Raw genomic sequence first — 26,002 nt, 5'->3', positions numbered from 1 at the left:
ACAATATGCTATTTTAAAATTCCCATTTACTGTAGTTAATAAAATTAATTAGTATTCAATATGTCAGCAAATGTATCTTATCTTGAGTGAGGGGATTTGAAAGGATTAATGGATGTTTGCAGAGTTTTATTTTCTTAAACAATGTCAACTTAGACATGTTTTGCATTGGAATTATCACACTTGACGTTATATGCATTTTATAAACATGTGGTGTAACTCGCCCATGGAGCAGGTAGCATTAACGTCACTGATCCATAGTTTTTTTGAGTCATGCACCTCTAATGTGTTCTCTTAACCCATTCCTGTGAGTAATCTGTCATCTCTTTCCAGAACCAAAGTGTGCTAAAGCTATCACCCCTGCTCTGGTCATAAGATTTAACTTTTAAACAAGTGTCTTAAGAGTTACAGATTTAGGTCACAGAAAAACAAACTTTCATATTCAACTTCCAGCTTTGCCTGTTTTAAGTCCTGGATGTGGCCAGCGTTATGCATAAGCATCTGAAGTGATTGCTTCTTGTCCCATGACTTTGGTCCATTCCTGCTTCTGCTCCTTCCCTGCTTTCTGTGGAGTTTTAGCTGCCCTGCAGCAATTGCCCTCTGCAGACAGATCTGTACCAAGAGCAGCTTTATATTGCACTTAGGTGATGTTGCAGTTTCTACATATGCTTTTTTCTATTGTGTTCTGTGATTTGAACTATTGTAGGGCATGCCATTGGTTTGTGAGGAAAAGTGGGATGAGACGAGTCTTGAGTATTTTGGGAGTAGGGAAGTGATGTCTAGACCTGGGAATGTGGGAAGACAGAAATGCTATAGGAAGGTAGGGATGGTCAGCAGTGCAGGGGTCTCAGTTTGGAGGGCTGGTATGAACTGGGAGGTTGGAATCAGTGGGGTCAAAGGACTGGAGTCTGGCTTGGAGAAGTGTGGGTCATGCAGTGGAGATAACTAGGGAGGGAGATTCTATATAAGTAGTTAGATGGATTCTGAGGTTGTAGAGCCCTGGTGAACTGGGTTTTTAATACTCATAGTGAAAATTATTTTAAGATGTTCATTACCTCATGTTGCTTAGAGGTAGCAGCTTTATTAAAGGCCAATTCTGGCACAAAGCACTTTCTTTGACATGTATGACAAATACTAGAGTAGCTAACAAATAGATAATTTAATAGAATAGTTTATTTTCACAGGTTTATTTTCAGTCTTTCTCTGAATCAGCATATCAGAGGATGGAAAATTAAAGTTTTCACATGGCAAGAGATTCATAAAAGCAGCCAGTCAGAACAAATGATTTTGTAAATTGTAAAAATGTGTGTACTGAAGAACATAGAAATTAGTATTTTTTTTTAATAAATGATGTGGATAAATAGCCTTCAAGAACAATAAGCAATACAAGAAAAAGAAATCTTGTAGCAATAGTATAACACTTAAGAAATAATATTTCTTACTCTCAGAACTTCAGTGATTCAGCTCTGCATTAGAGTTTTAACTTTTTGTTGCGCTAGTGAAGGTGTTCAACTTCCTGCGTTGTGGCTTGTAGGTGTACCAATCCCTGTCTGTTAAACTGCTACTGGAAAGCACTCCAAAGAGATTTACATGCATATCACTTGCTTTAGTTTATTTTCACATGCCGAGGTTGTGTTCTTTTTCATGCCACCATGAAGGCAACATTAGACTGTGTTGTAGTAGGGTTTCTTAAAATATGTACTGCTTTTCCTTTGTCATAATGGTATTTACTGCTGCTTATGTCTGCAAAATGGATTTACTTCAAGGCACACATTTTTACCATGGGCAGTAAGCTGTTCTTGTGTCTATGGAGTCAAATTTATGTCTTCATAAATATGGAATTACGTCAATTCCCTAGCAGCACTCCTCACTAAAATGAATTAGTTTTGCCTGAAAACTTACATCATGTAAGTCATGAAGCAGAAAAGATCCTTTAAAAATTAAGGTAGATTCTGTAGTCTGTAATACTGAAGGTTCAAATGTATGCTCCTTTCCACACCTGCTTTATGATGGAGTGACCAGGAATTGTGAAGATGGAAACCTGTGATGCTAGAAAGAAATATTCAGCAAATCTGAGACCATATTATCTCCAATTAGCAAGGGAAATTTGTTTATTTGTCATGGGACAAATTACCTTTGTGCAATACTGTAGGGACAAGTATTCCTCAAGGACTATCATAACTTCACATTTTTAATGGCCCATGTAATTTGCCTGTTTCATTCTGGTCTCATGCTTTTTTAAATGTGCTTTCTAAGGAATCTTATGTATCTTCTATGAAACAATGGGATCTTGCTTTAGAATTGGGATTGCTATATGTAAATAATTGCACTTCTTCTCACTGAAGCTGAAGTGCTTCAACCAATACATAGATAAAGGAGCATGAGTTTCATATAATGTATTTAAACATTTCAACATTCTTCCAGAATGTTCCAATACAGCTGCCAGTAGCTTAACTTTTCTTTCTTAAGTTTCTGGAATATAGTATTTAAAACACCTAGTTTACTTAAAAGAACTAACACAATATTTAGGATATAAAAGGTGTAAGGCCTCCTTTTCCCCGTAATTATATTCATACTATTGTAGAATGATTTATCAGAGGAAAAATTGAGAGAAATTATTCTAAAAATATGTTAAATCTTGTTGTTTTATTTTCGTGGTAGGAAAATAAAAGTTTAAGTACAAAGAGGTGGTGTAAGGGCTGAAAGTGGGTATAGAGTCAAGGGCAATGTGGATTTAAGTCAAATTTTTAATTTCTTCCTTTTTAATTCCAATCATAATCTTCCTCTTTTACCTGTTACAAAGAAAGAGTGATGCTTATACACACAACCACAGTATTAGAATTTAGTCCACAGGGCAGACAAAAAAACATTTCTCACTATGTTTACTGGAAATCTTGTGATATCTGTCAGTTAAACAATGAATTTGAGAACAGAATTTGGATTGGACTGTTAAATTTTGTATTAATAGTATTTAAATTCTCACGTATTTCTTTTTGCATGATATATTGGTTCCTTATTTTAGAAAGCATTGCTTAGATACAGTATATATTTTAAAAGATTTTAAATACCACATGATAGCAACAAAGGTGAATAAGGTGTCTTCATGCTTGATTATCTCTAGTTGTAAAGTTATAAAAGAACTGAATTGCCCTTCTGGAATTTCAGCATGCCCCAAATTTGAAAAAAAATACTTCTTTCTAGAAATGTTTCCCAACCTATAATTGAAGAAGTAGTAAGTCAGCATGATGAATAAATGGGAATGTTTGACATTAGAGAAAGACACAGTAAGGGACTGGAATTTATGTCTGCTCCATATAAAAGTTAATATGAGCATATTTATTAGGAACCTGTTGGGAATGGGCTTTCAGTTGGTGTGTTTGTAATATTTAGCAGTAATTTGATCTTTCGAGTCCAAGATCTACAGAAAGGCAAGAGCTGTGGGCTGGTCCAGCAGTTCAGTACTGTAGAGGATGATAGAATCACAGAATAGTTTGTGTTTAAAGGGACTTATGCAGGCCATCCCTGCAATCAGTAGGGACATCTTTGACTAGGTCAGTTTGCTCAGAGCCCCATCTAAGCAGATCTTGGATGTTTCCAGAGATGGGACATACACCATGTGTATAGTGAAGTACAATGCATATTCAGTGTATTTTATCAACATTAGGTAGCAATATTCACAGCTGGAACAAGATTGCAGTGTCAGGGAAATGATATTCTGTGATATTAATTAACTATAATGTGTTCTCTTCCCACAGAATTTTAGTTAGTGTCTCCTTCCATTTAACAAGACCAAATATCTTTAAAAGCTTTTGGTATTTCTTTTATGTGTCAATACCCATTAAAAAAAACAACTGTTTTCCATGTGTTGTGTTTTGCATACTTCTGGTTTATATTAATTAGTGTAACTACCTTATTACCATTTTCTTAGGTACTGATCTTCAGGTTTGTACTTCTAAAAATCCAACATGCTGTACCAAAAAGATGGAAGAAAGGTATCAAACTGCAGCAAAGCAAGATATACAGCAAGTGCTGTTTGAAAATTCTTAATATCTCGTAATGCAGCTGCTTTTCAAGGTAAGGCTTTCTGCTTTTTGTTTCCAAACTTGTTTATACTTTTCTTCTTTGATTATTATGCATGTAATAAAAGATACCTGTTAATTTTTAGCTTCTCCCTACTCTTTTATGCTTTCGAATGAGTTTTAAATCATGCAGGTCATTAGAAACAGCATTGTTTTTTGAATGTGACTTTGAAACATTTCAGAAAAAGTAAGACACTGTTTTAATAAGATGCTTTGATTTTAATTGTAAACCAGTAACTTGACATTCCTCTTGAACTTCTTTAATTTGGGTAATACTGAAATGCAAATTTAATGCCTGGAGTACTAAAAAAGAGATATTTTTGTTATTACTGTATTTCTACCCACCATGTTATGTGTCTTGTTCTATTAGACATACTTGGGTAGTTTGGTTATGAGGTGTATTTTTTCTATCTAGTTTTGTAAACTTTTGAGTTTCTAAAAATAATTGAAAAAAATTGTAGTTTGAGTAATAGTTGTTCTAATGCACAAGAGAAAGATATCAGATAATTAGTAGTTACTTGGGTGGATGGTGGGATTCCCTTTTCACAATTACTCTGCATATTCTATTCACTTTTTTTCTGATTTAATATGGCATAAATTAATGCAGAAATTGGATAGGAGCTGGTAAGATGTGAGAAATAGTGATGATATGAGGTTGTATGTGATAGAAAGGGATATAGAGTTCATATGTGTTGAGGGCAAAGCCCCACAGTCTTGTCATTTGCCTATTAATATGTACTTATGACCTTTATGACCAGTTGATTGGACAGGGTAACATGGTAACTTCATAGAGGCTTGGGAAGTTGTTCTGGTGATTCTCTTGTTAACCTGTGAAACTGAAATGATTAGCTTATTGGAGTTATAAAATGGACAGAAAAGTTGGCTTTGGAGTCCTAAAGCCTTCCCTTTTTTAAAATTTAGGCTGTCTAATGCTAAAAACAAGTTGGAGTTGCTGTCTGTCTTCTGGGAGTTTTGCCCTTTAGCCTGCTTAATGAAGCTGTCAATGGGTTTTATGATCAGGAGATGGTTGGTAAAATATGCAAAGAAATCTCTCCCTCCCTCTCTTCTGCCTTCATTTTTCCTTTCAAGTTCTGTGTATTAGCTTTATTTTTTGTACCATAAAAGTATAATATGTTGTATTGCTTTGCTGACCTAGGGTTGTAGAGTCAGCAGAGCTCAGTAACCAGCTACTTTGCCTAAGTACTGTACATAAGTACATAAGTGGCTGTACTCTCTGCTTTGGTGTTTTAATATCTTCTCCTTTTCCCCAGTCCAAGAGAAAAACTAATGCACAAACCCAACCCTTAGCTACCTAGATAATACACTTGTGCAATCTCAAGATTTCTCAATCTTCACAGGAATGGGATTGAAAGGACATTTAAATGAAATCAGGTGAAATCAGTACCCAAAAGCTATAGTTCTGTTCCTTTTATGTCCTGAGGGATATTTTCAGAGTGTGTGCTGCTTACATCTCCCTTGTAGGTGAATTATTCCTGAAAGTTAGGGATTCATACATGCCTTTGAGGAGAAATATTTGTGGATCCCTCTGTGCAATCTGAGCAGTTATTCAGGGGGTTGGTTTTACACCCTTCTCAGGTAATGCACATTCAAACTGTATGGCCTGTCAGCCCAGAGGGATTCCCTAAACACCATGTTAGAGGCTAACATGAGACATATGTGCTTTTAACTCTCATAGCAATGCTAATTTACAGCATAGAAAGGAATTCAAGAAGCACTGGCACAAAGAACGGAGCCTGCCTATGTAGCCAGGCAATTCTGTTGTACTCCCTCTAGAAGGATGGTTTCAGGACTGCCTGGGAATTACAGTTTTGTTGGGGTTTTTTTTGTTGTTTGTTTGTTTTGTTGTTTTTATTTTTTGTGAAACACATGGGAGCATTTCTTGTTGCAGGATTGCAAGCCATCCTTCCCAAATACATACCATAACACTGACTGATTCTCCCACTGTCCTTCTTTCATCATTTCATTTTAAACAAGTATTTTTCAAAGCATGTACTTTAAAGTATATCTATCTTATATACCCTATACATTTATGCTTTAGTCTTTAGTATTTTTGTCTTTATTTTACGTAAAGAAGTGTGATTGAGAGAGAATGTTCTATGGATTCTGGTATTTAGATTTAAAACCTTGTAAAATCTTGAAGTAGTTATTTGTGGAAAAACATGCTGTTGACTATACCACTCTTTTTTGAAAAATTGCAGCTGTTGATAACTAAAATTCAAGATAAGTGATAAGGAGATTCATAAGCCATGATAAGACGCTGCTGATGTTTTTTTTCAGTTCTGAATTCTAGGAACATAGTAAGACATAACACCTGGTCAGAATTCAGTTTTGACCCTGCTTTGAGTAGGAGTTTGGATTGGAGACCTACTTAAGGTCCTTTCCAGTCTGAATTACTGTATGACAGGATGTCTGTCTCAGTGTCAAATCTTTAAGTAGTCCCCTTTATGTTTAGATGAGGCTGGACTGGGCAGCTAGAAGCATGATTACCTCTGCTGCTACTTTGGCAACTGGACTGACATCTCAGGAGCTGGGCAGAAAGCACGAAGGCGATTGTTGGGGTGTGTACAGAAGGGAGCAGGTGTCATGGTTTTATTGCTGCTGTCACCTGCCACTTTTCAAAGTATGTTGCGGTTGAATGCCTTGGCCTAAAAGGGATGGATTTGATCCAAACAGAACAAAGAGCTCATGCTTCTCTCAGCTTCCTACATATTCACTAAAGAGAAGTAAGCAGTTAAAATCAGTAATCTGTATCTGGCTCTGGAGGTCTCCAGAGCATTCACTCTGGATTAAATACAGTCTAGAGACCCTGAGACTTCAGGACATCTAACTACCAAGTACTTTAGGATGTCAGTGCTGGTGGAATGAGGCAGCTGTCTGCCTGTCTATTAACTGTATGTGTGTGCATGTATCTTTATATGAGGGTAAATTCAGATACATTTATTGACATATATTTGTCACCATCTAGTGTTTTTGAAAATTCAGTGGGTCTGTGTGGTGTTAACTGCTGCCTGCTGACAGTAACTCTTGGCAATTTTCAAAAGTTGCAAAAATTCCATGTCTCTTAGGACATGTCAAGCCATATGGTGCAAAAAGCACCACTTGTGTACTGCTTCCTAGTGAATCCTGTTACATTTTTTCCCAAGTTTCAAGGTGTTTCAAAATGTGTGTTTTTTTTTTTCATTGTGAATCTATTACTTTTTAATACCTTTGAGGACTGATAACAGAAGGATATGTGAGAGTGAAGTTAAGTAAGATAATCTGGTAAGTGGGAGATATATTATGGAGAGCACTAAATCATTCTTCCCTCAGGAAAGGTGACTAGAGAACTTAAGCTCTATGATAATCATGTTTCAAGGCAGTTATTTCAGTAGGATAACATTCTTGCACATCTCTGCATTTTTAGTATTTCTTATCTTAATATTTGAGGTAAAGATTGTGAATGCTATATGGTGATTGCTGTAGCATCTCCATTCTAGTAACCATAAAAACAAATGGATTTTAAACCTTTATTTTATATGTTGTAGAACTCTCTCTATACATATGTACACACAAACAGTGCTTTCATACAGTTCTTAGATGTTACTCAGAGTTCACACTGACGCTTGTCTATACCTCCAGTCAAAAGGTAAACAACTGCCACCAAGGTCACGGTGTAGTCACAATACAGTGCCAGTTTTTGTGTAGGGGAAAAAAGAAATCCCTAGAATTTCTGAAATGTGGAGAGGAATTGAATAGACAACTAAGAATCTGGTGATCTGCAGCGGGATGGAGCACTGCGCAACAGAATAGCAAATCCTGTGTCACTTCACTATTTTTTCCACAAGAGAGCTCTTTAAAAAGTGGCTAGGTATGACATAGAACAAGATAGCAGCTTGTCTGGTTGAAGGAAAAATTTAGAGATAAGAATTTGGTTGAGTCCAAAGCAAATGGACTTTTCTTTGGGCTACTGTATTTGGTAACTCTTGATACTGTACAATAGTTTTTATAAATATGGAAGCATCAATCACTTCTGAATGTGGCAACCTGTCACTGAAACAGTGGACTTGGCAAGTGTGCATTTGTATGCAGGAGGTAATAAACTGCATTCTACAATAGTGGGTTGCCTGACACTTATCCTGCTGTATAGGCAAAATCTAATGCCTGTATGATGTATGTTCTGAAGTATACTGAATCAGGTTTTTTTGATGCAGTTTCATGTTGTTTTGTGGAATTATTACTGCACAATAGATCAATGTCCAGTTTATCCTAGACCAGAATTAAATGAAGCCAAACTGTTATATGATACTGTTTGAGATCACAGAACAATTACTACATTTAAATATGACAAAGTTGTAGTCAGTAGATAAATTGTGTGAACTAGAAAATGTGTTGAAAGCTTCTGAGCTGCTTTCTTTCCATTTAGAAATAACTGAATTTCTGTTCATCCTTGTAAAACTAAATCTGCCCTGGCACTGATTCAGTTGTTTTCTGTTTGTGAAGTTTTCTAAAGAATGATTTTAAGAAGAGAAAATTTCCAGGAAGTGCTGCTGTATGTCATTCATGGTTTCAAGGGATATGTTGCCCTTTAGATAATTTATGAAGAACTGCTTTGATCTTCCAACATTTTCTTCTTTGTCAACTTCATAATCCTTTTTATTTTGTGTGACATGAATTAGCTAAAATCCAAATTCCGGTGAATCCCAACTTCTATTAATTAATTGAAATTAATTATTCTATTCAAAGTCAGAAGTGCGGACAGGATAAGTGATTTGTCACTCTGTTGTTATATTGAGGGATGAAGGTCTCGAGAATGTCTGTGGTTCACCAGAGTTTGGTTCCTCCTTTTCTGTTCCTCTGCAGTCCTTCCCTACAGCTACCATCATGCTCACAAAAAAACTAAGGAGGTAGGGAATTTTAATAACACAGGAAAGTGGTTATAGCCACTTGTTGGTCTAAGGAGCAAATGTCTTATACAAACCTTACTAACTTCAGAAATCATCTATTCAGATGGTATTTTCATTCCTTCATATTAAAAAAGCAGGATAAGCTATATGCTAGTGCAACTTAGAATTGGACCCAGTGTGTCTGATACACATAAAAACAGCATTTAGGGGCTGCTATATTGAGATTTAGATTAATACTTAAAATTTCAGTATTACTCCTGGGTTTTATTTCTGTATTGCAAAAAAGTCTTTTACCATTACAGAGGGATTTATTTCCATTCTATCTCATTCTTATCTTTCAGATACTTATTTGCCTACCTGTATTCTGTGCCTGTAGGCCCTCCTGGAGTGTATATATACACACAGGAATTTAATGGGCTTCTGTAACAGTTTTCACCGCATTGGTCTTTTCTGAAGCTGTACTTTTTAAGTGTGCACTTGTACTCCTGCATTCTTGTCTCAGCCTGTTTGGTTACCATCAATTATTTCTGCTAGTTATAATAATGTCTGAGTTACAATTAAGCTGATACAGATGCAGTGTTCAGTCTTGGTGCGCACTAAGATTTTTTTCATAATCATATTTTTGTTAGTACCCAACTAACTACCTTTTTGGGTATATATTTGTGTAACATAGTAATCAGCGAAGACATGTGCTAACTTAGTTTTTTTTTATATTTTATGTGGTGCTTATACATTAGAAAAAACCCCATAAAGTACAAATTTAAAGCATTATTCCCTCCAGAGTAGTGGTGGCAATAGAAAATGTGCATTTTCATGGAACTGTGGATGCCTACTTCTTACTTGTTTCTCAGAATTTTGGGAAGCAGGAAGCTGAAAGCGGACAAAATGTAGAAGTTTGAAAGAAGACTGAACTCCAACAGAAGACAGTGCAGAGCTAAAGGTTTTGAATGAATATTTAGTGTTTCAAAGATAGAATTGCTTGCAGCCTTTTAGATTTCCAAGGTTCTCAAGTATGCATGGAAAAGTTTTCACTTAGTATTTTTATTCTCTGTTATGAAAAAGAAAAAAGTAAAAAAAGTTAGCAAGTCAAATCATGTTGGAAGACAAACTCAAAATAATCTGGACAAGCTGTTCAATAGCATTCCTGTTTCAATAGGAACAAATGCAAGATGCTCCATTTAAGTGGGGAGAAACTGTGGAAGACATAACAGTATGGGGAATAACTTGGAATGGATCTGCTCTTTAGAAAAGTTCTGGTAGTAATGATAGATCAAAAGATGACAAAAATTTGCAGTTTGATGCTAATGTGAAGCAGGGAACTATTTGTAAGATTCTTAGAAAGGTAGTGAGATCTGTGACTTGAAATAAAAGAGAGCAAAAATATGCTCTGAAATCTACATAGAAAAAAGTACTAATCTGTACTCTGTCTATAGTAGATAAAAACCCAATGGTGTCACTCTGCATCAAAGAAAATATAAGCTCAATATTAGCAAATATTAGCAAATTTTCTAATGGCAACATTAAAATGCATTTGATCAAAATGTTTGGGGTTTCTATGTCCACAGGTCTTAGAAACAAGCTGGACAAGACCACAGTTGCCAAGAATTATGTAAATAGGATTAATTCTGCTTGGGGGGTCAGGGCATAGACTAGACTGCTCAACAGAATTTTCTTAGTCTTAAGACAGGCTTAAAATATGATTTACAAAGAAATGTGAAGTTATTTGAATGTTTTAACTAATTTCAAGCTTAACCTATAGTTGCTATGTTTTAACAAAAAAGGATTTGTTTGTTAATCTCTCTCCATGAAGATAACACAGTTCTGTACTATAACGTAATGGGACGGATTGCTTCAGTCATAAAGATGCTTGTAGAATGGGTTTAAATTTTGAATATTATATCTCAGTATTAAGAGAACATTAATTTGTTCAAAACTTTCTGCACAATTTTTTTCATTATTGTTCTTACCATGGAATTGTTTTATATATAACTAATAGATCTGTAGACCATCACTTGAATAGATACTTAGTAATTATGCTATTATGAACTACATATTCTGCATTGGAAGTTTAAAGAATTTTGCAATGTTTACAGCATAGAAAGTCTTATTTTAACTTTTTTTTTTTTTTTTTTTTTTTTTTTTTTAACAAATTGCATCTCAGTGAACCTGACATAGTGCTTAGGAGAAGTGATATTGTGGACTGCATTTTCAAAGGTTTTGTGAGAGGTAAAACCGGTTTTCTTTCCCAACAAAAGTAAACTAACCTTACCTGGTTTTAGGTGAAATTTTTAAAGATAGATACATTTACATCTAGAATGGGTAAATCTGATTACATTTTAAGAGATTTTTCAAATTAGAAAACCATCTTGTCAAAACAGCAAAAAGGAAAAATGAGGGAGATGGTTAAACAACTGAGCTGAGTGCGGTGTCACCCTTGATTGTAATGAAAGCTAAATTTCAAATATTTAGCTATGTACACTGAAGTGTCTGAAGTTGTGCCCCAATGAGCATATTCTACGCACCAAAGCAACAGCCCTCAGAAGTTTCCTGCTCTGAAACCCTATGGCTACCTTGTCCAACATAGCTCAAGGGCATGAGTAAGGTCTGTGAACAAGAGTAGGTTATTGAGCAATAAGCTAATATTTGAGTTTCTAGCCTGTCAACTGCGTGGAGGTGATTCCTTTTAACCTGAAGTAAATGAAAGCTGGCTAACTGCTTAGAGAGAACTGCTTCCCTGCCACAGAGATATAAATGTGCAAGTAGATTATGTGCACATTTTGTGAAATCTATTGTTCACCCCTTTGCTTATAATGGGGCAGTTTGCTTACATGCAAAATAGGAAGTGAATATGTACTTTTCTTTCTCTTCTTGAATAAAGCATAAAGGAATGTGTGTCATGTAATGTTGTAGGTGACATAGTGATTTTAACAGTGGTAGTGAAACAAACTTGTACTAACATTAAATGGGTCAGTAGCAGTCACAGGTAACTTTGATCCTTAAAAGAGCTATTGACACAGGTAATATCAATTTTTAATAATTCTACAAATTTCAGCTTGCACTAAGTGCTTGAACTTAGGTCTGTGCAGACTAGAGGAGTGCCATGATAGAGATCTGCTGAGCTTCGAGTTCTGGAAGAGGACATCTTATATTCACTATTTTAGTGCATTTGAAATAGCCATTGACTTAAGAGTTGGACTCGATGATCCTTGTGGGTCCCTTCCAACTCAGAATAGTCTGTGAGTCTGTGAAATGCATATGCAGGTCACAATACAGCATGTTACAGTTTTACTGTAGTTCAGCTGTACAGCTGTTCAGCACTTACACAGTCGCCATTTGTGCAGGGTTTTTGGATAGTGTCTAAAAATACAGCACATTTTACTGAGGAGAGTTAGCTGTTTTCTGGATTATTTGTTTTGCAGTGTTTAACTCTTAGACTTCCCTGTTGCAGCTGTTCTGGTCTATACAGATACTTATACAGCTACTTAGTATTCACTGGGAGAGAAGCAAAGTGAAAAAAAATAGCTCTGTAGTTTGGTTGTTAGGATACTTCTCTGCCACAAAGGAAGGTTGCTATTCCAGTGAGTATTTTTATTTATTTTTGTAATCTGTAAGTATAGTCTGCACTAGCACAGTTTCACCTCCCAAGCCTGAATCACTTTAGGACAAGTATTTTTCAAGGATATATGAACTATGTGCTGCTGGATATACTTCCACGTCTGAATCTCATCCATTTTGATGTCCTTTTCAATGAATCCCATCCAAGGTCATCAGACTTTTAAAAAGAAGTAATTATGTGCTGAATGGGAGACAATTAACTAAGTTCCCTAAAGAATGAAGAGAAATGGATCTAAATTCCAGTGGACGTTCCCCTTCACTCCTACCACTGCGATAGCCACAGGCTGGCTGCTTGTTGAAATGAACTTGTACAAAGTATAGCATAAATCTTTTGCAGGCTTATTATGTGGCTGAGCAGATGTCTTTCAAATCAAATTAATTTTTTATTTTTATAGTGAAGTATGCCAAGTCTTTGTTCCCTACTTATGTAAAATGCATTATGTATGTATAATATATTTATTTATTGCTAGGTATCTGAAAGTAATGAAAAATTTGAAGTAGCCCACATTCTTTGTGTTGTACCTCTGAGATCTTTGTGTTTTGTAAGATGGGATAAAGTAGTTATAATTTAAAATGTTTGTAGATCTACAGAATGGGGCTAGAAATTTGAAGTTATAGGATGGCTTTCCTTTGTACTTCCATTATGCTTTGGCAATTTTAACCTAAAGTAGTTTGTAAGATAATTTTCTTGCTTGTGCCTAGTACAATTTCCACCTCATGTTATTTTAAACAAATTGCTGGTACTGTAAAGTACCTGATTATCACCAATTAATGTTTATTTTTTTTGCTCCCAGTTCTGTTACTCAAATGCTGCAAGCAAGAATGCTATGAACAAAATAAGGCCTATTTCAACCATATTAAAATTCTATGTACATTTAATTTGCTTTCTGCTATGTGACTGTGTTATACTGAAGCTATTACCTGGCTCAGTGGTCCCACAGAGAATTTCCCTTTCTCATTCTGATTTTATTGTAAAAGATTGTCAGCATAATACAGGAAACTGCAAATTCAATTTTGATCAATCCCATGAGGGACTTGATACTTCATTACTTGCTCTTGTTATTTTAAAAATAAATTGAAATAGCCATCTAGTTTATAGGTTTTCTTCAGAGTAGAGGATACAAATCTGTAATTTCTTTTATGCAAAGTCTTTTTATTTATTGTGTTATTAGGTAGAAGCTAATATTTAAGGAAATTTTATGGTGATTACCCCCTTGGGAAAGATTTTGTTCTTCACTTAATATTTCCATTTTATATTTAATGGTTTATTAAGCAGGCTTCTTTTGCTTTTCTACGTGGTAATCATAAACCTGCAGTTTTCTTTTAAAGATAAGGGCTTATTTGAGTATTTATTATAATTTAAGTTTTAAAGATAGCCCTTCCTCCACTCACTGCACTTAGTCCTACTGTGAGGCAGATTAATGATCCCTTCGGTTTAAAGAACTTTGATTTTGCTTTCTTGCTCTGTACTGTGTTACTGTGGTACCAACTAGATGAGCATGTGGAAGATGAAATAGTAAGAAGTTAGGACGGCACCATGAGGAGGAGAAAAGGTAATTAAGAACAAAAATTGTAAATAACAGTGTGGTGTGACCCTATCAGAGGCAAAGGTGTTAACAGTAAATCATTGGAATGAGATTCGGGGCTTGAATCAGCTGTGCAACAGGCATCTATCTACTACTGTTTTAGCTGTCATAGGGTGTCCTGTCTGTCATCTAGGCCTGACACTACATCAAAGTGCTGGTCCTGTTTGTCCTCTCTTATCTTCTGATCCCATGGAGGTTATCCTGCACAAGCTTGAGAAAAGCAAATGACATTGTATTTTGGGCAAAAGATTCCAGTTCACTCTTTCAAACTGTAGAAATCAACATGTAGCATCTAAATGTGAGGTAGGAACTTTTACCCCCATAATGGTCAAAGGAAATGAGATCAAATATATCCCTTTTAAATGGATTTAAAAAACTCCAACGATTACACCTTTTTACTTACATGAACTGTATGTAGTGATATGGATATTTTAAAAGTAAAGGTCTAAGTTATATTGAGGTTTTAGACAACATCAGTGTTACAGAACAGTCATTGGAGCCTGAGGAAAAAAAAGATAAAGAAAATTGCAATTCAAATTACTCCTTTTCAGGAACATCACAGGTTTTGCATTAGATACAGAACAGACAAGGTAGTAGGGGGAAAAAAGAAATCATGATTGTTGGTTTGTTCTTGCTTCTAACTACAGAATTGCTTCCCTAGCTGCAATAATTCTTTGATACTCAGCTTCCCTTCCTGCAGTTGCTGTGATACCTAATGCAACTGGAACAGTAGCATACTGTCAAACAGATGTGGGAAGATGGACAGAGGTGCAATCTTTTTGCATATCTTCCTCAAACTCAAGAGATCTTACAAAACCAATCATGAGCATTTATACTAGTGACATAAATAATTAAAAATATCCATGCCAGTTAAAGATCTTTAAAAAATATCTAAGCATCAGATTATGTCTGTGTACTGATCAGAGGAACGGTTTTAAGAAAAACAAAGAAATTTACAAATCCTAAAAAAAAGAACCTTAGATAAGTAGTAGGTGAGGTATAGAATGAGGTCAATAAGCAGAAAGAAGAAAACAGAAAGAGAGAAAGAGGTGTGTCTTTTTGATTTCTTCGGTTCTCTAGAACTTTACACCCTCAATTCCCTCACCTGCACAATGTACAGCTATACCAACAGTCCTATCTTGAGAAGGTTACAGCCTAAAGTGACTATAAGTATCAGAAAGGAAGGGGGAAATCAAAGGCAGTATTGAGAATCTGATATATAAAACTAATCAGGTGATTTTTGTAAAGAATCCAGAAAGTTTCTTTTCTGCTCCTCAAATGAGGCCACTACTCTCCTTATGTAACCTAAAGAAAAAAGTTTGGGTTGTGTTCAGGAAACTACGGTTCCTCTATTCTTTGCATCATCTATCTTTAAACTGCAGTGGAACACAGTATGGCTAGAAGCTGTAAGGAATAGTTTCCTAACTTGGCCCATTTACTTGAAAGTAACTTTTGTGACACTGAGAGAAGGCCAACCATGGCATCTTCTCACTGTGCATGTCGAGAATTCAGAGCACATGATAGTTGTTTGACTTACCACATCTGTAAATTTCAAACCTTACCAGTGTGAGAACAGCATTCCAGCATTTTCCTGAGAAGTTAAAAATGAAAATTCTTAAGACCAAGGGAACTCTGTTTGATGTTCTAGCAAAATGAAGCAAGAAAATCATTCTAAGCAGAGCATGTCAAGTTTAATTCAAAGTTTAAGAAAGTTCTCCAAAAAAAACCCTTCTAACTTGCCTCTGTTCCCATAATAATATAGGAAAAGGTAGAAGTGGTTACTCTTGACTCAAAAATTTAGAGCTTGTACAAATTCTGGGGGAAAACATGCTGATTGACTCTACAGCTCTATTTCCATTACTTGAAACTTCAGTCAGCAGAATCTATTAATAAGGAGATGCAGTGTGAGTGCAATTCTTTTGCCCTTGTTGACAGAGTAAATACTCAGTTATTGGAAGAATTCAGCATACAAATCTGGTGAGCTAATAGGTAAATCCACACTGGTAAATGCATCTTCTAATCAGGGTGATCCCTGGCCATGAGAAGGTAACCTTAGCTTGGTTGAGGTGCATTTACAACATCCAGGCATAAGCAGGATCTAGGCCAGTGCTTCCATAGTAGAGTAACCACATACATGGGCATAGCCTTGAGCTGTATCATTTGCTGCCCATATGCTCTGTAATATGTGATTATTATCATATGTTTTCTTTTTTCTTGACAATGTCTGAAATAATGATTGTAACCCATCAGAGTAGTGTTTCTAGGGCATGACGTCAAATGTACGTGTTGCCCTTGGGTATGATGTTTGAGCAACTGGTGGTTTGGGAGCCATTGTATGTTGTTAACAAATCTATGCTCTCCTGCATTTTGAATAACATATTCAGTAGATGATTGACATAGGCTTTGACATCCCTTGTCATCAAAGTTCTCTAACTCTTAAACAGAAAAATTCCTCAACATCTGTCAGGAAAGTCACAGTTGTCATTTTTCCTTTCTTGGGGAAGAATAAGAGATTTGATGATTCCTCAGAGTCTTTAATCTGTGTTTTGTTCTGGGATTTTATTTTTATAGCTTATCAGTAGCTACAGTGCTCTTGGTACTAAAGAGATCCTTAATAATTGAAGCTATAACAAGAGCCATTGTCTGGGAGCTCAGCCAGATTGACTCAGGTGAGAAATAAGGTATAAATTTTAATACTCAAGGATGATAGAATATCAATGCCATCTCAAGTTCTTGAGATTTAGCATTCATCAGCTTTTGACGAGGTGCTGTACGCAAATGCCATCTGCTGCCCTCTGTTGTACAGAATTATTTTGCAGGCCTAAGGTGTGTTACAGCAGCTGTCAGATTATACAATCCTCCACTAGTCTTAAAAATTGTGAGCACGAGCATAGGAAGGCGTTCATCACAGCACAGTCTGGCACTGTAATGGTTCTTTGAAAGATGTGTAATATCCATTTAATCAGAAATCTGAATAGAATCAACTCCACATGCGTTCCCCCAGGTTTCTCCCTTGTGCAGAGGTATTCAATCTCTCCAAGCATCTTTGTGACTAAGTAGGATTTAGCCTGGTATGTGTATCATGAAATTCTTCTCAAATGTGAGTATTACATGAAGTGTTTATACTTGATTTGGGTTCCCTTTGCCTGCTTTATAAATTCCTAAGGACCTTAGGGTCCAGGCATTTTTGTATCATTAATGAATTCTTTCTGGATTGCTTGGCTTTAGGGGCATCAAGACATGTTGCATATTTATATTTCACTTACTTCTTTGGACATCACAGACTTGTACATCACTGGCATTATTGCTCTGTGCAGTTAGCTTTTATTCACTGAGGCTTTTTAAAAAAAACCAACAGATAATGGCCATATTTCTTCCATTTTTCTTTGCACTCTTCACCAGGATTCATACTGTCTAACTGAATTTGCCTCCAACTTACAAGAAAGCAGTAAAGCCTGAAATCCATTGATGGACTTCAAACTATCAAGTTTTACGACACAACAGGACTTTAAAGATTTTGTCAAACTTTTTATTACTTGATCGTAGATGGAGAAAGGTGTGTGACAACTACTTAGTTTCTTATAAAACTGAGATACTTTTGCTATCTTGACATCTTAAAACACTGCTATTTAACCTCACAAAACCGTCCCTGCCCATCCCTGCCCCAAGTGCTCTCCAGGTTATCAAATGAAATCTGTAGCATTATACAGGCAAAGAATAACTTTAAAATCAAGCTTCCATGATTTAGGAATGATTATCACTATCTACAAATCCTAGTATTATCTGTGTGGTTAGGTCACCAGAGTTGTAAGAACAGTACTGTTAGATAGCATACTTTAGATGTAAAAAAGTTAATCCAAAGAGAAAACTCTTGTACTCAATGTTGTCTCAATTAAGTTCTACTTCAGGGGTTTTTGAAAGAATGTTTTATAATGTCTGCTCCCATCCCATATCTATTTCAACATTGGTATCAAGTTGCTTGGTGAACATAAGGCCTGTTCTAATCTTGTTGTTACTAACCTAGTAAAGTTATGCCTCAGAGGAACCTTTGTGAAATGCACACAAAGGACTAGTGTTTTTACTTGTGATTTGCTCTTTTGCCCTGTAGCTTTGACAAGTTTTTAAAAATTAGACATAGCAGCTGCTTACAGGTATTTACCTGGTGAGATCACAATGGTAGAAATCTTCCCTGAGGCTTTAATTTGCTACTTTTCTGTGAACACACACTTTATTTTCTTTCTCTTCCTTTACATTCTGGGAGGGAAAAGATGCCTACCTTGAAATGGACAGAGGGGGACTTGGTCTCTGGTATCTCTTATGTTTATATATTTTATTTTAAACAGCTGGTGAATTCAAAACAACAGTCAAAGCTAGAATGCTTCAACCACTGACATGGCATCCTTGTTCTGTGTCTTCATAGCAGGGACTAAATTTGTAGTTCTTTCTGTCTTTGTCTGAGTTTTTGTTGATTCACTAGAGGTAGATTTCTTCTGCCTGCTCTCCTTCCTGCCCTGAGAGTCTTTCATCCCAGGCCAGAGGGTGACTGGCTGAACTTTCACAGGACAAGTGAAAGATATTTGCTCCCATACTGCTTGTTCATCCCAAGGAGAAGCCCCATCTTGCTCTTTCCATATTTAAAGAAGATAATTTGAGATGTGAAAAAATATTTGAGTTGTTGTTTGTTTTTTTTTAACTTAGTATTTATGTATGCATACTTTAATAATCTTACTGCTTTTTCTCTGAGTGAGTAATGTGTACAAAGAGTTAATTCACTTCTGTTGGTTTTTAAAATGTCTTAAAGAAAACAGTCAGGGTGTTAGAAGTTTTTTCAACATGGAGATCCAGATCTATTATATTGCTGGGGTTTTTTTCCCTCTCTGTATACAGCACAGATACTGTATTTTTCCTTGCCTGAGGAGGCCACAGATAACTGGCTTGGCTAAGGACAAAGGAGCTTGAACAACGAACTAAAAAGTGATTGCTAAGCTGGAGGGAGAAATGTGTTCTTCAGGAAAGAAGATTAAACTCTATTCCCAAATAGTGTGCTAGGAAGCGCTAGTATACCTAACTTCAGGAGAATGCTGCAGTATGTGTACAGATCTTTTGTTTTAATAATTTTCCTTTGTGTCTATGGATAAGTTTTCCCTTTTTTTTTTCTTTAAAAGAGATTGTGGTCTGTCTGCATCATCTTTACACAACTTTCACAAAAAAAATTGACTGCAAAAATAAGCCCTGTTATTTTGCAAAGGCAAAACAGGGGGTAGTCACTTTCAGGATAGACAGAATCCTTGATAATGCCTTTGGTAGATGTAGTGAGATCCTCAGCAGAATAAATGCTTAGAAACACAAACTTATCCAGTCATGAAAAGATAACAATCCATAGCCAGCTCTCAGAGCATGAAGGGTCCTTGTTCTTTTTAAATGTACTTTTCCTTTTTTATATCAGTCATACTTCTTTAAATTGAATAGAACATTCTCTTACTCGTGCATGTACATTTGCGTTCTGATTTATCTGATGTTCCTTCTTAGGTTCATAACTTTATCTATTTTTAGTTTAGTAATTTTTAGTTAGTGCTTTCATTTGACTCTGAGATTAAAATCAGTAATATTAGAAGCAAAGCTGTTCTGTTCCCGTGTATTGCACAAATTAGGCACCTTTTTTTGTTTGGTTTCCTAGGCATAAACATCTACTACTATATTCAGTGAATCAAGAACTCTTACCTGGCCTCAAGGGCTCTTCTACAGAAGCACAGGTTTCCTGTGAATCCTGTGCCACATCTTCCTGACTATCACAGACACTCTGCGGTTCTTTCTGTTGCATTGTATATTTATAGTTAAGTAGCTGGATCCCATCCAAGTTGGTTTTAAGCAGATTTTAATGACATTAGTGTAGATGGCAGTGAAGCTGCTGGCCAATAGCATTTTTAACACTGCTGTCTAGGAATTAGCTGAATGCAATGAGACTGGGAAAATAAGCTATTCTTTACTCAGAAAGTATGAAAAGCTTAGTATATATCTGTAGTTTACTGGAATGCATGCAGATATCTGGCTTCCCAAGAAAGAAAAAGTGAGATATATAATATAGTGACATCCTTTTAGGGTCTTTGCTGAAGTTATACAATTGTTTTGATGTGTTAAGATGTCAGTAGTCCCATAATAGGGACTGAAAATATCTTGATTCCTGCAAAGAGAGATATGATGTCAGGGGTAGAATTGCACAGGTGGACTAATGCCCAATTATATATATATTTTTTTTTGGAATTTTTCCTTATCCTGTTTCAGGTATTATTGCTTCTTAACATACCTAGGAGCAAAATTGAAATCCTGAATGTTTGACAATATTTTGATGTGAATCAAGAGTTGAAAGATTGATTCTGTTTGGCATGCCATATGTAGAGATAGACCCACATACTCCCTCTTTTCTGAGGAAGCTGGGCTTGTTGTTGAGGGAGCTGGTGCTATTTAGTCTGGAGAATAGGAGGCTCAGGGGTGATCTTACTGCATTCTACAACTACATGAGAGGTTGTAGCAAGATGGGGGTTGGCCTCTTCTCCCAGGCAACAAGCGACAGAATGAGAGGACATAGCCTCAAGCTGAACCAGAAGGAGAGTTTCTTCACAAAAGGAGTTAAACATTAGAATGGCCTGCCCAGGGAGATGGTGGAGTCACCATCCCTGGGGGTGTTCATGTGGTCTAGTTGGTAAGGTTGTGTTTAGTCAAAGGTTGGATGATTTCAGAGGTCTTTTCCAACCTAACTGATTTTGTGATTCTGTGATTCTTTTAATATTTAGTGTTAAGGTATCAGAAAAATCAAAGTAACTCATAATTACAATGTATTCTTTTAACTAGACACCATTTGTTTTATCATTTGTGTTGTTCTGATAGCAGCACTTACTGTTACCATTTCCTGCATCCTCTCCCAAAAAGGCTTAGAAGTAAAAAGAAATGTCATTTTCTTAGGTGTCTGAAACCCTTTAAAGAAAATAAAGAGCTCTCTTTTTGGAGAGTGCAAGTTGCAAGTATTTCAGTCAAAACTAACTTGATCAAACATAACAGATGACAGAGATTTTAACTGTACTTTCAAAAGACAGCTCTGTTGATAATGTGAAAGTTAAGCAATTAGTTTGCTTTCCAGACTTCTCAGCTGTTATTCACAAGGAAGGTATTGTGAGAAATTCTACTCTTGCTTTTATCATAGAATCATAGAATCGATTGGGTTGGAAAAGACCTCCGAGGTCATCGAGTCCAACCCTTGGTCCAACTCTAGTCCATTTACTAGATCATGGCACTCAGCGCCACGTCCAATCTCAGTTTAAAAATCTCTAGGGATGGTGAATCCACCACCTCTCTGGGCAGCCCATTCCAATGCCTGATTACTCTCTCTGGAAAGAATTTTTTTCTGATATCCAACTTAAATTTCTCCTGGCAGAGCTTAAGCCTGTGCCCCCTTGTTCTATTGCTGAGTGCCTGGGAGAAGAGACCAGCCCCCACCTGGCTAGAACTTCCCTTCAGGTAGTTCTAGACAGTGATGAGGTCACCTCTGAGCCTCCTCTTCTCCAGGCTAAACAACCCCAGCTCCCTCAGCCTCTCCCCATAGGGCTTGTGCTCCAGTCCCTTCACCAGCCTCGTTGCTCTTCTCTGGACCCGCTCCAGCACCTCAGTATCCTTTCTGAACTGAGGGGCCCAGAACTGAACACAGTACTCAAGGTGTGGCCTCACCAACGCAGAGTACAGGGGAAGGATCACTTCCCTGGTCCTGCTGACCATGTTATTTTTGATACAGGCCAGGATCCCATTGGCCTTCTTGGCCACCTGGGCACACTGTTGGCTCATGTTGAGCTTCCTGTCAATTAGTACTCCAAGGTCCCTTTCTGCCTGGCTGCTCTCCAGCCACTCTGTGCCCAGCCTGTAGCGCTGCAGGGGGTTGTTGTGGCCAAAGTGCAGGACCCGGCACTTGGCCTTATTGAACTTTATCCCATTGGAATCAGCCCATCTCTCAAGTTTATCCAGATCCCTCTGCAGAGCCCTCCTGCCTTCCAGCAGGTCGACCCTTTCCTTCACACTTACAAATACATGAAAGTGAAAACCAGTGTTCTCTGTTATTTATAAATTTTTCATTTAAAGCTCTCTTAAAAATAACCATTGAAGGATTGCATATAATGGTTTATAAATATAGTTACTCTAATACTTCTTGTTCAAGGAGAATAAAGAAAACCATCATGATTACATTTGCTTCAAAAGTTAAAATTATTTGCCTTGAAGTCTGCAGTATCAGTCTGGAGAAAAGTAGTTTTAGAAACATTTTATAGACAAACAGTTTTCCCTGCTGGGACTCAGAACCTAGAAGCACAGTAACCCATCAATATTCAATTTCAGTTGTCTGTTCTGGTACAATAAAAGCAGGAGAATTTGCATCATAAACTAAGTGTTTGGGTTATATCCTTTTTTTTTTTTTTTAATAAACTCTCACAGAAAGGGTAGGTATTTTCCCATCCCCTGTTAATACATCGAATGTGTGAAGATTTTTATGTCCAGGATTTATGTGCTTCATCTGAGCCGTGTCAAGTGGAGAGTACACCTCACTGAAATTATTTCGATAGCGTGGTGATGTGGCACTGACTCACTCAAGACAGCTGAGTGATGGAACCACTGATATAATTAATTCACCTGTAGAGGATGTGCTGAAAGACTTTTCTGAGACGTTATCTGAACTTGCCATTGAAACTACCTGTTTCTTGCTATTGTTCACTCACACTTAATGATTATAAGTTTTAGAAAATTTGCTGAAAATAATTCTGTACTAAATTAGGCACTTCATCTCCCAGTGTAGGCTGTGAAGGGAAAGGACAATGTAGTGCACCAGTCAGGATTCCTGGAGGTACCTTTCTCTAATTACAAGAGAAAGAGCTTAGAGCCACAAGACTCCTTGCTGTCTGTGCTGAAGTGGAGTGGTTTTGAGCAGCTGGACTAAATCCATAGTTTTCAAAACCCACCTTCCTTCCACACAACTTGGACACCTAAGTTAGGAGCCTAGCTTTTCTGATCTACTTTGTAATCAACTCACAGAAGAAGATGAGCCTACTTCTTCATCTCCTACGTCACATCAATTTCAGTAGGAATTGGGTTGCCACTGTGAATTTGGGTATTAAAAGGTATTAATTATCTTTAAGTATTTTGGTTGCTAACATCTATGTTCTGTCTCCTGCAAATAGAAGTTCAGCTGATTGAGTTAAGAATCTGCTTCTCTCTGTTCGATTTGTGGGATGCCCTATAATCCTGACTTCCTTATTTAACATAGGTTCCAGCATTAAAGTTGGTATGAACTTTATCTTTTTGGGAGTATGGCTTTTATTTTCAGCTTCCTTACCTATATACCTGCTTACCTTGTACGCATGTGTGGTACTGGAAGGATAAAATGCATTCCAAGGCTTGTAAGCCAGCTAAGTATTGGAGATATCTTTTAACAAGTGTAGCTACTTTTGTCTTGTTTGACTTCACTTTATTTTCATTGATTTGTATCAGAACCATTTATGTTGAGGAATAATCTTCTGTTCAGACAGGATGAGATAGCTTTTTTTGGTAATTTCTTAGTTAAGTATCAGTTTTTATCATGGTTATTCCTAAAGCTCTTTTTAAATTTCTCTTTATTTATTTTTAGCATCGATATGCACTTTAAGGTGTTCCCATTCCTTTCTTACTTCATACTCCTGACTCTGTTACAGGATGTGCTGTGTCCTCTGCTGTTTGTAGTAGCCCAACCACTTCTGTGACTTCTTTATGAACTACAGTAGGAAACTAATGCTGGATAATTTTTCCTTCTGTTACTATAATTAAATTGGATACTTTCCCTGATCTGCTTTGTGAAGCAGCTGCACAAACAGTTGTGTGTCTGTCTGGTACTGCAGCCAAAGACTTGTGAAACCATAGCCTAAGTCACTGTGCTTTTGAGTGACTTCCAGTGCTTATAATTAAAAGGCATCTATGATTACAGGTCTGTCATAACTTCTGGTTTTGTAGTCTTTCTTACTAGAGTAGATACTTACATTCATCCCAAGATGTACTTATTAACCCTATTTGTTTTACGGTAAATGAGCTACTTTAATTTCAGGAAAGGGAAGTAGTAGGGCAGTCTTGTCACTTTAAGTGCTTTTTATAACTAATTCTAAAATGTATTTAATTAAAAGGCTGGCATAGTTTGTCAATATATAATCCCTATTGAATATTTATAATCATGTAAATGCATCAGAACCATATTGTACTTCATAAGGATTTGTTTGCAAACTTGTTGCATGAGTTCTGTACAGTGCAGACTGAAAATACAGTAATATTTAATTAATATACAAACTTTCCTCAAGACAATTGACAGCAGCAATTCTAGTATAAAACGTGAGAGATCCACAAATTAGATGAATAAATTACTGTAGAATTTCTGAATTGAACTCTGAAATTCATCAGAACTTAATCTGGGAATAAATGCTAAGGTGCCTCGAAGTTACAGTGATGGAAGGTATGACTAATATGTAATTTCAAATATTTCTTCTATCACTCAAAGTTGCATCCATCTGATTAAAACACAGTTTTGTAGTTTAACATCTCTCTCAGGTTAAAAAATATTAGAGATGTGCTTTATCCAATAAAAATAATAATATTTAAGGTGATAAATAATAATTCAGAAGACAGTTATGAATTAAAGGAAGAAGGGCTATATTTCCTTACTCTTGTATCTGACCAGCAAAATATCAGAAGTGGGAATTATTCTATAAATTATTATATATTTAGAAATTATGTGAAATACCAGCAATTCTTTCTGTTTTACACATTTTTTCCAAGTCTTTGTCTTCTGACTCTTGCTCCACATATACTCCAGACATTTGGTGGGAACTTTTGGAAGGAATAAGCTTTTGAATAGATCTGTGTTAAGTATTGTTGCTTTTTGCATTAGGATATAAAAAAATTCTTGTGTTTTCATTTTATCAGTAAATAAACATACATGTGTTGTCCTTAGTCAAGTGTGACTATCTCTGAGCAGATTTGTAAAAATCTTTAGTAATGCAGCACTCTGACTTTTCTTGCTTTTAGTGTAATTGTTTTCTTAAGATTATGTTTCTTATAAATGAGGAGCATGAAAGATAAATCAGGAGTGTGAATTATGTCTCATTTTTTCGCTTGTTTTTTGGTTGTTTTCTTTTCCTGGGGAGGAAATACTGCACAAAATGTGGCATATGCGAGCCTTTTTCTAGAAAGATTTTAAAAATGAAGGAAAAAGAGAGGCATATGTGAGAGGCTGCTGTCATAAACATTCTTTTTGATCCAGCTGTGGTAGGTCCTTCTAGATATTTGCTTTCCTAACCAGGAAAAGTTTCTTCTGCTTGCAAATACCAGCTCTTAGCTCTTTGCAAACAAACTGTAGCAATGGAATAAAATGGGAAATTAGCAAGCTTTTGAACAAAAAGGAGCATAATTTTTCTAGTAAGCCTAAGGGTAGATTTACGCTGACGATTCTCAGGCACATGTTCACATGTGGTCACAGAGATGGGACATCACACCATGGCCGTACCTTCAGCACTTAGGTGCTCTCACCCAGGGTGACAGTAGTGTGATCTTAAGCCAATACTCATCTTCCCTAACTTTAGTTTGAGCTGTATCTGTACTGATAAATAGCACATAGCCTGGGAAGAAGATTGAAACTAGTATTTATCTGTGTTGCCTAAGCCGTTAGCATTTTCTCAGATAATGTTTGACTTGTGCCATATCGTGCTCTCTGAAACATTCATCACAGAGACTAATTCCTACAGGCCATTTCAATGAAACTGCAGCAACT

General features: G+C 36.4%; 1 protein-coding gene across 1 annotated transcript in view; it reads left to right on the top strand.

Moving 5' to 3' along the window:
* GPC5 (glypican 5) overlaps window positions 1–26,002 on the top strand; it is a 623,049-nt gene that overhangs the window by 12,247 nt on the left and 584,800 nt on the right. Inside the window, 2 exon segments of the mRNA XM_071570483.1 lie at window positions 3,926–4,030; window positions 4,033–4,071. Coding sequence (XP_071426584.1) covers window positions 3,926–4,030; window positions 4,033–4,071 — 144 coding nt within the window.

The sequence above is a fragment of the Pithys albifrons genome, chromosome 1 (assembly GCF_047495875.1).
Source record: "Pithys albifrons albifrons isolate INPA30051 chromosome 1, PitAlb_v1, whole genome shotgun sequence".
NCBI lineage: Eukaryota > Metazoa > Chordata > Aves > Passeriformes > Thamnophilidae > Pithys > Pithys albifrons.
Note: the sequence above shows the minus strand (reverse complement) of the source record. Positions and strands in the feature narration are given on the sequence as shown.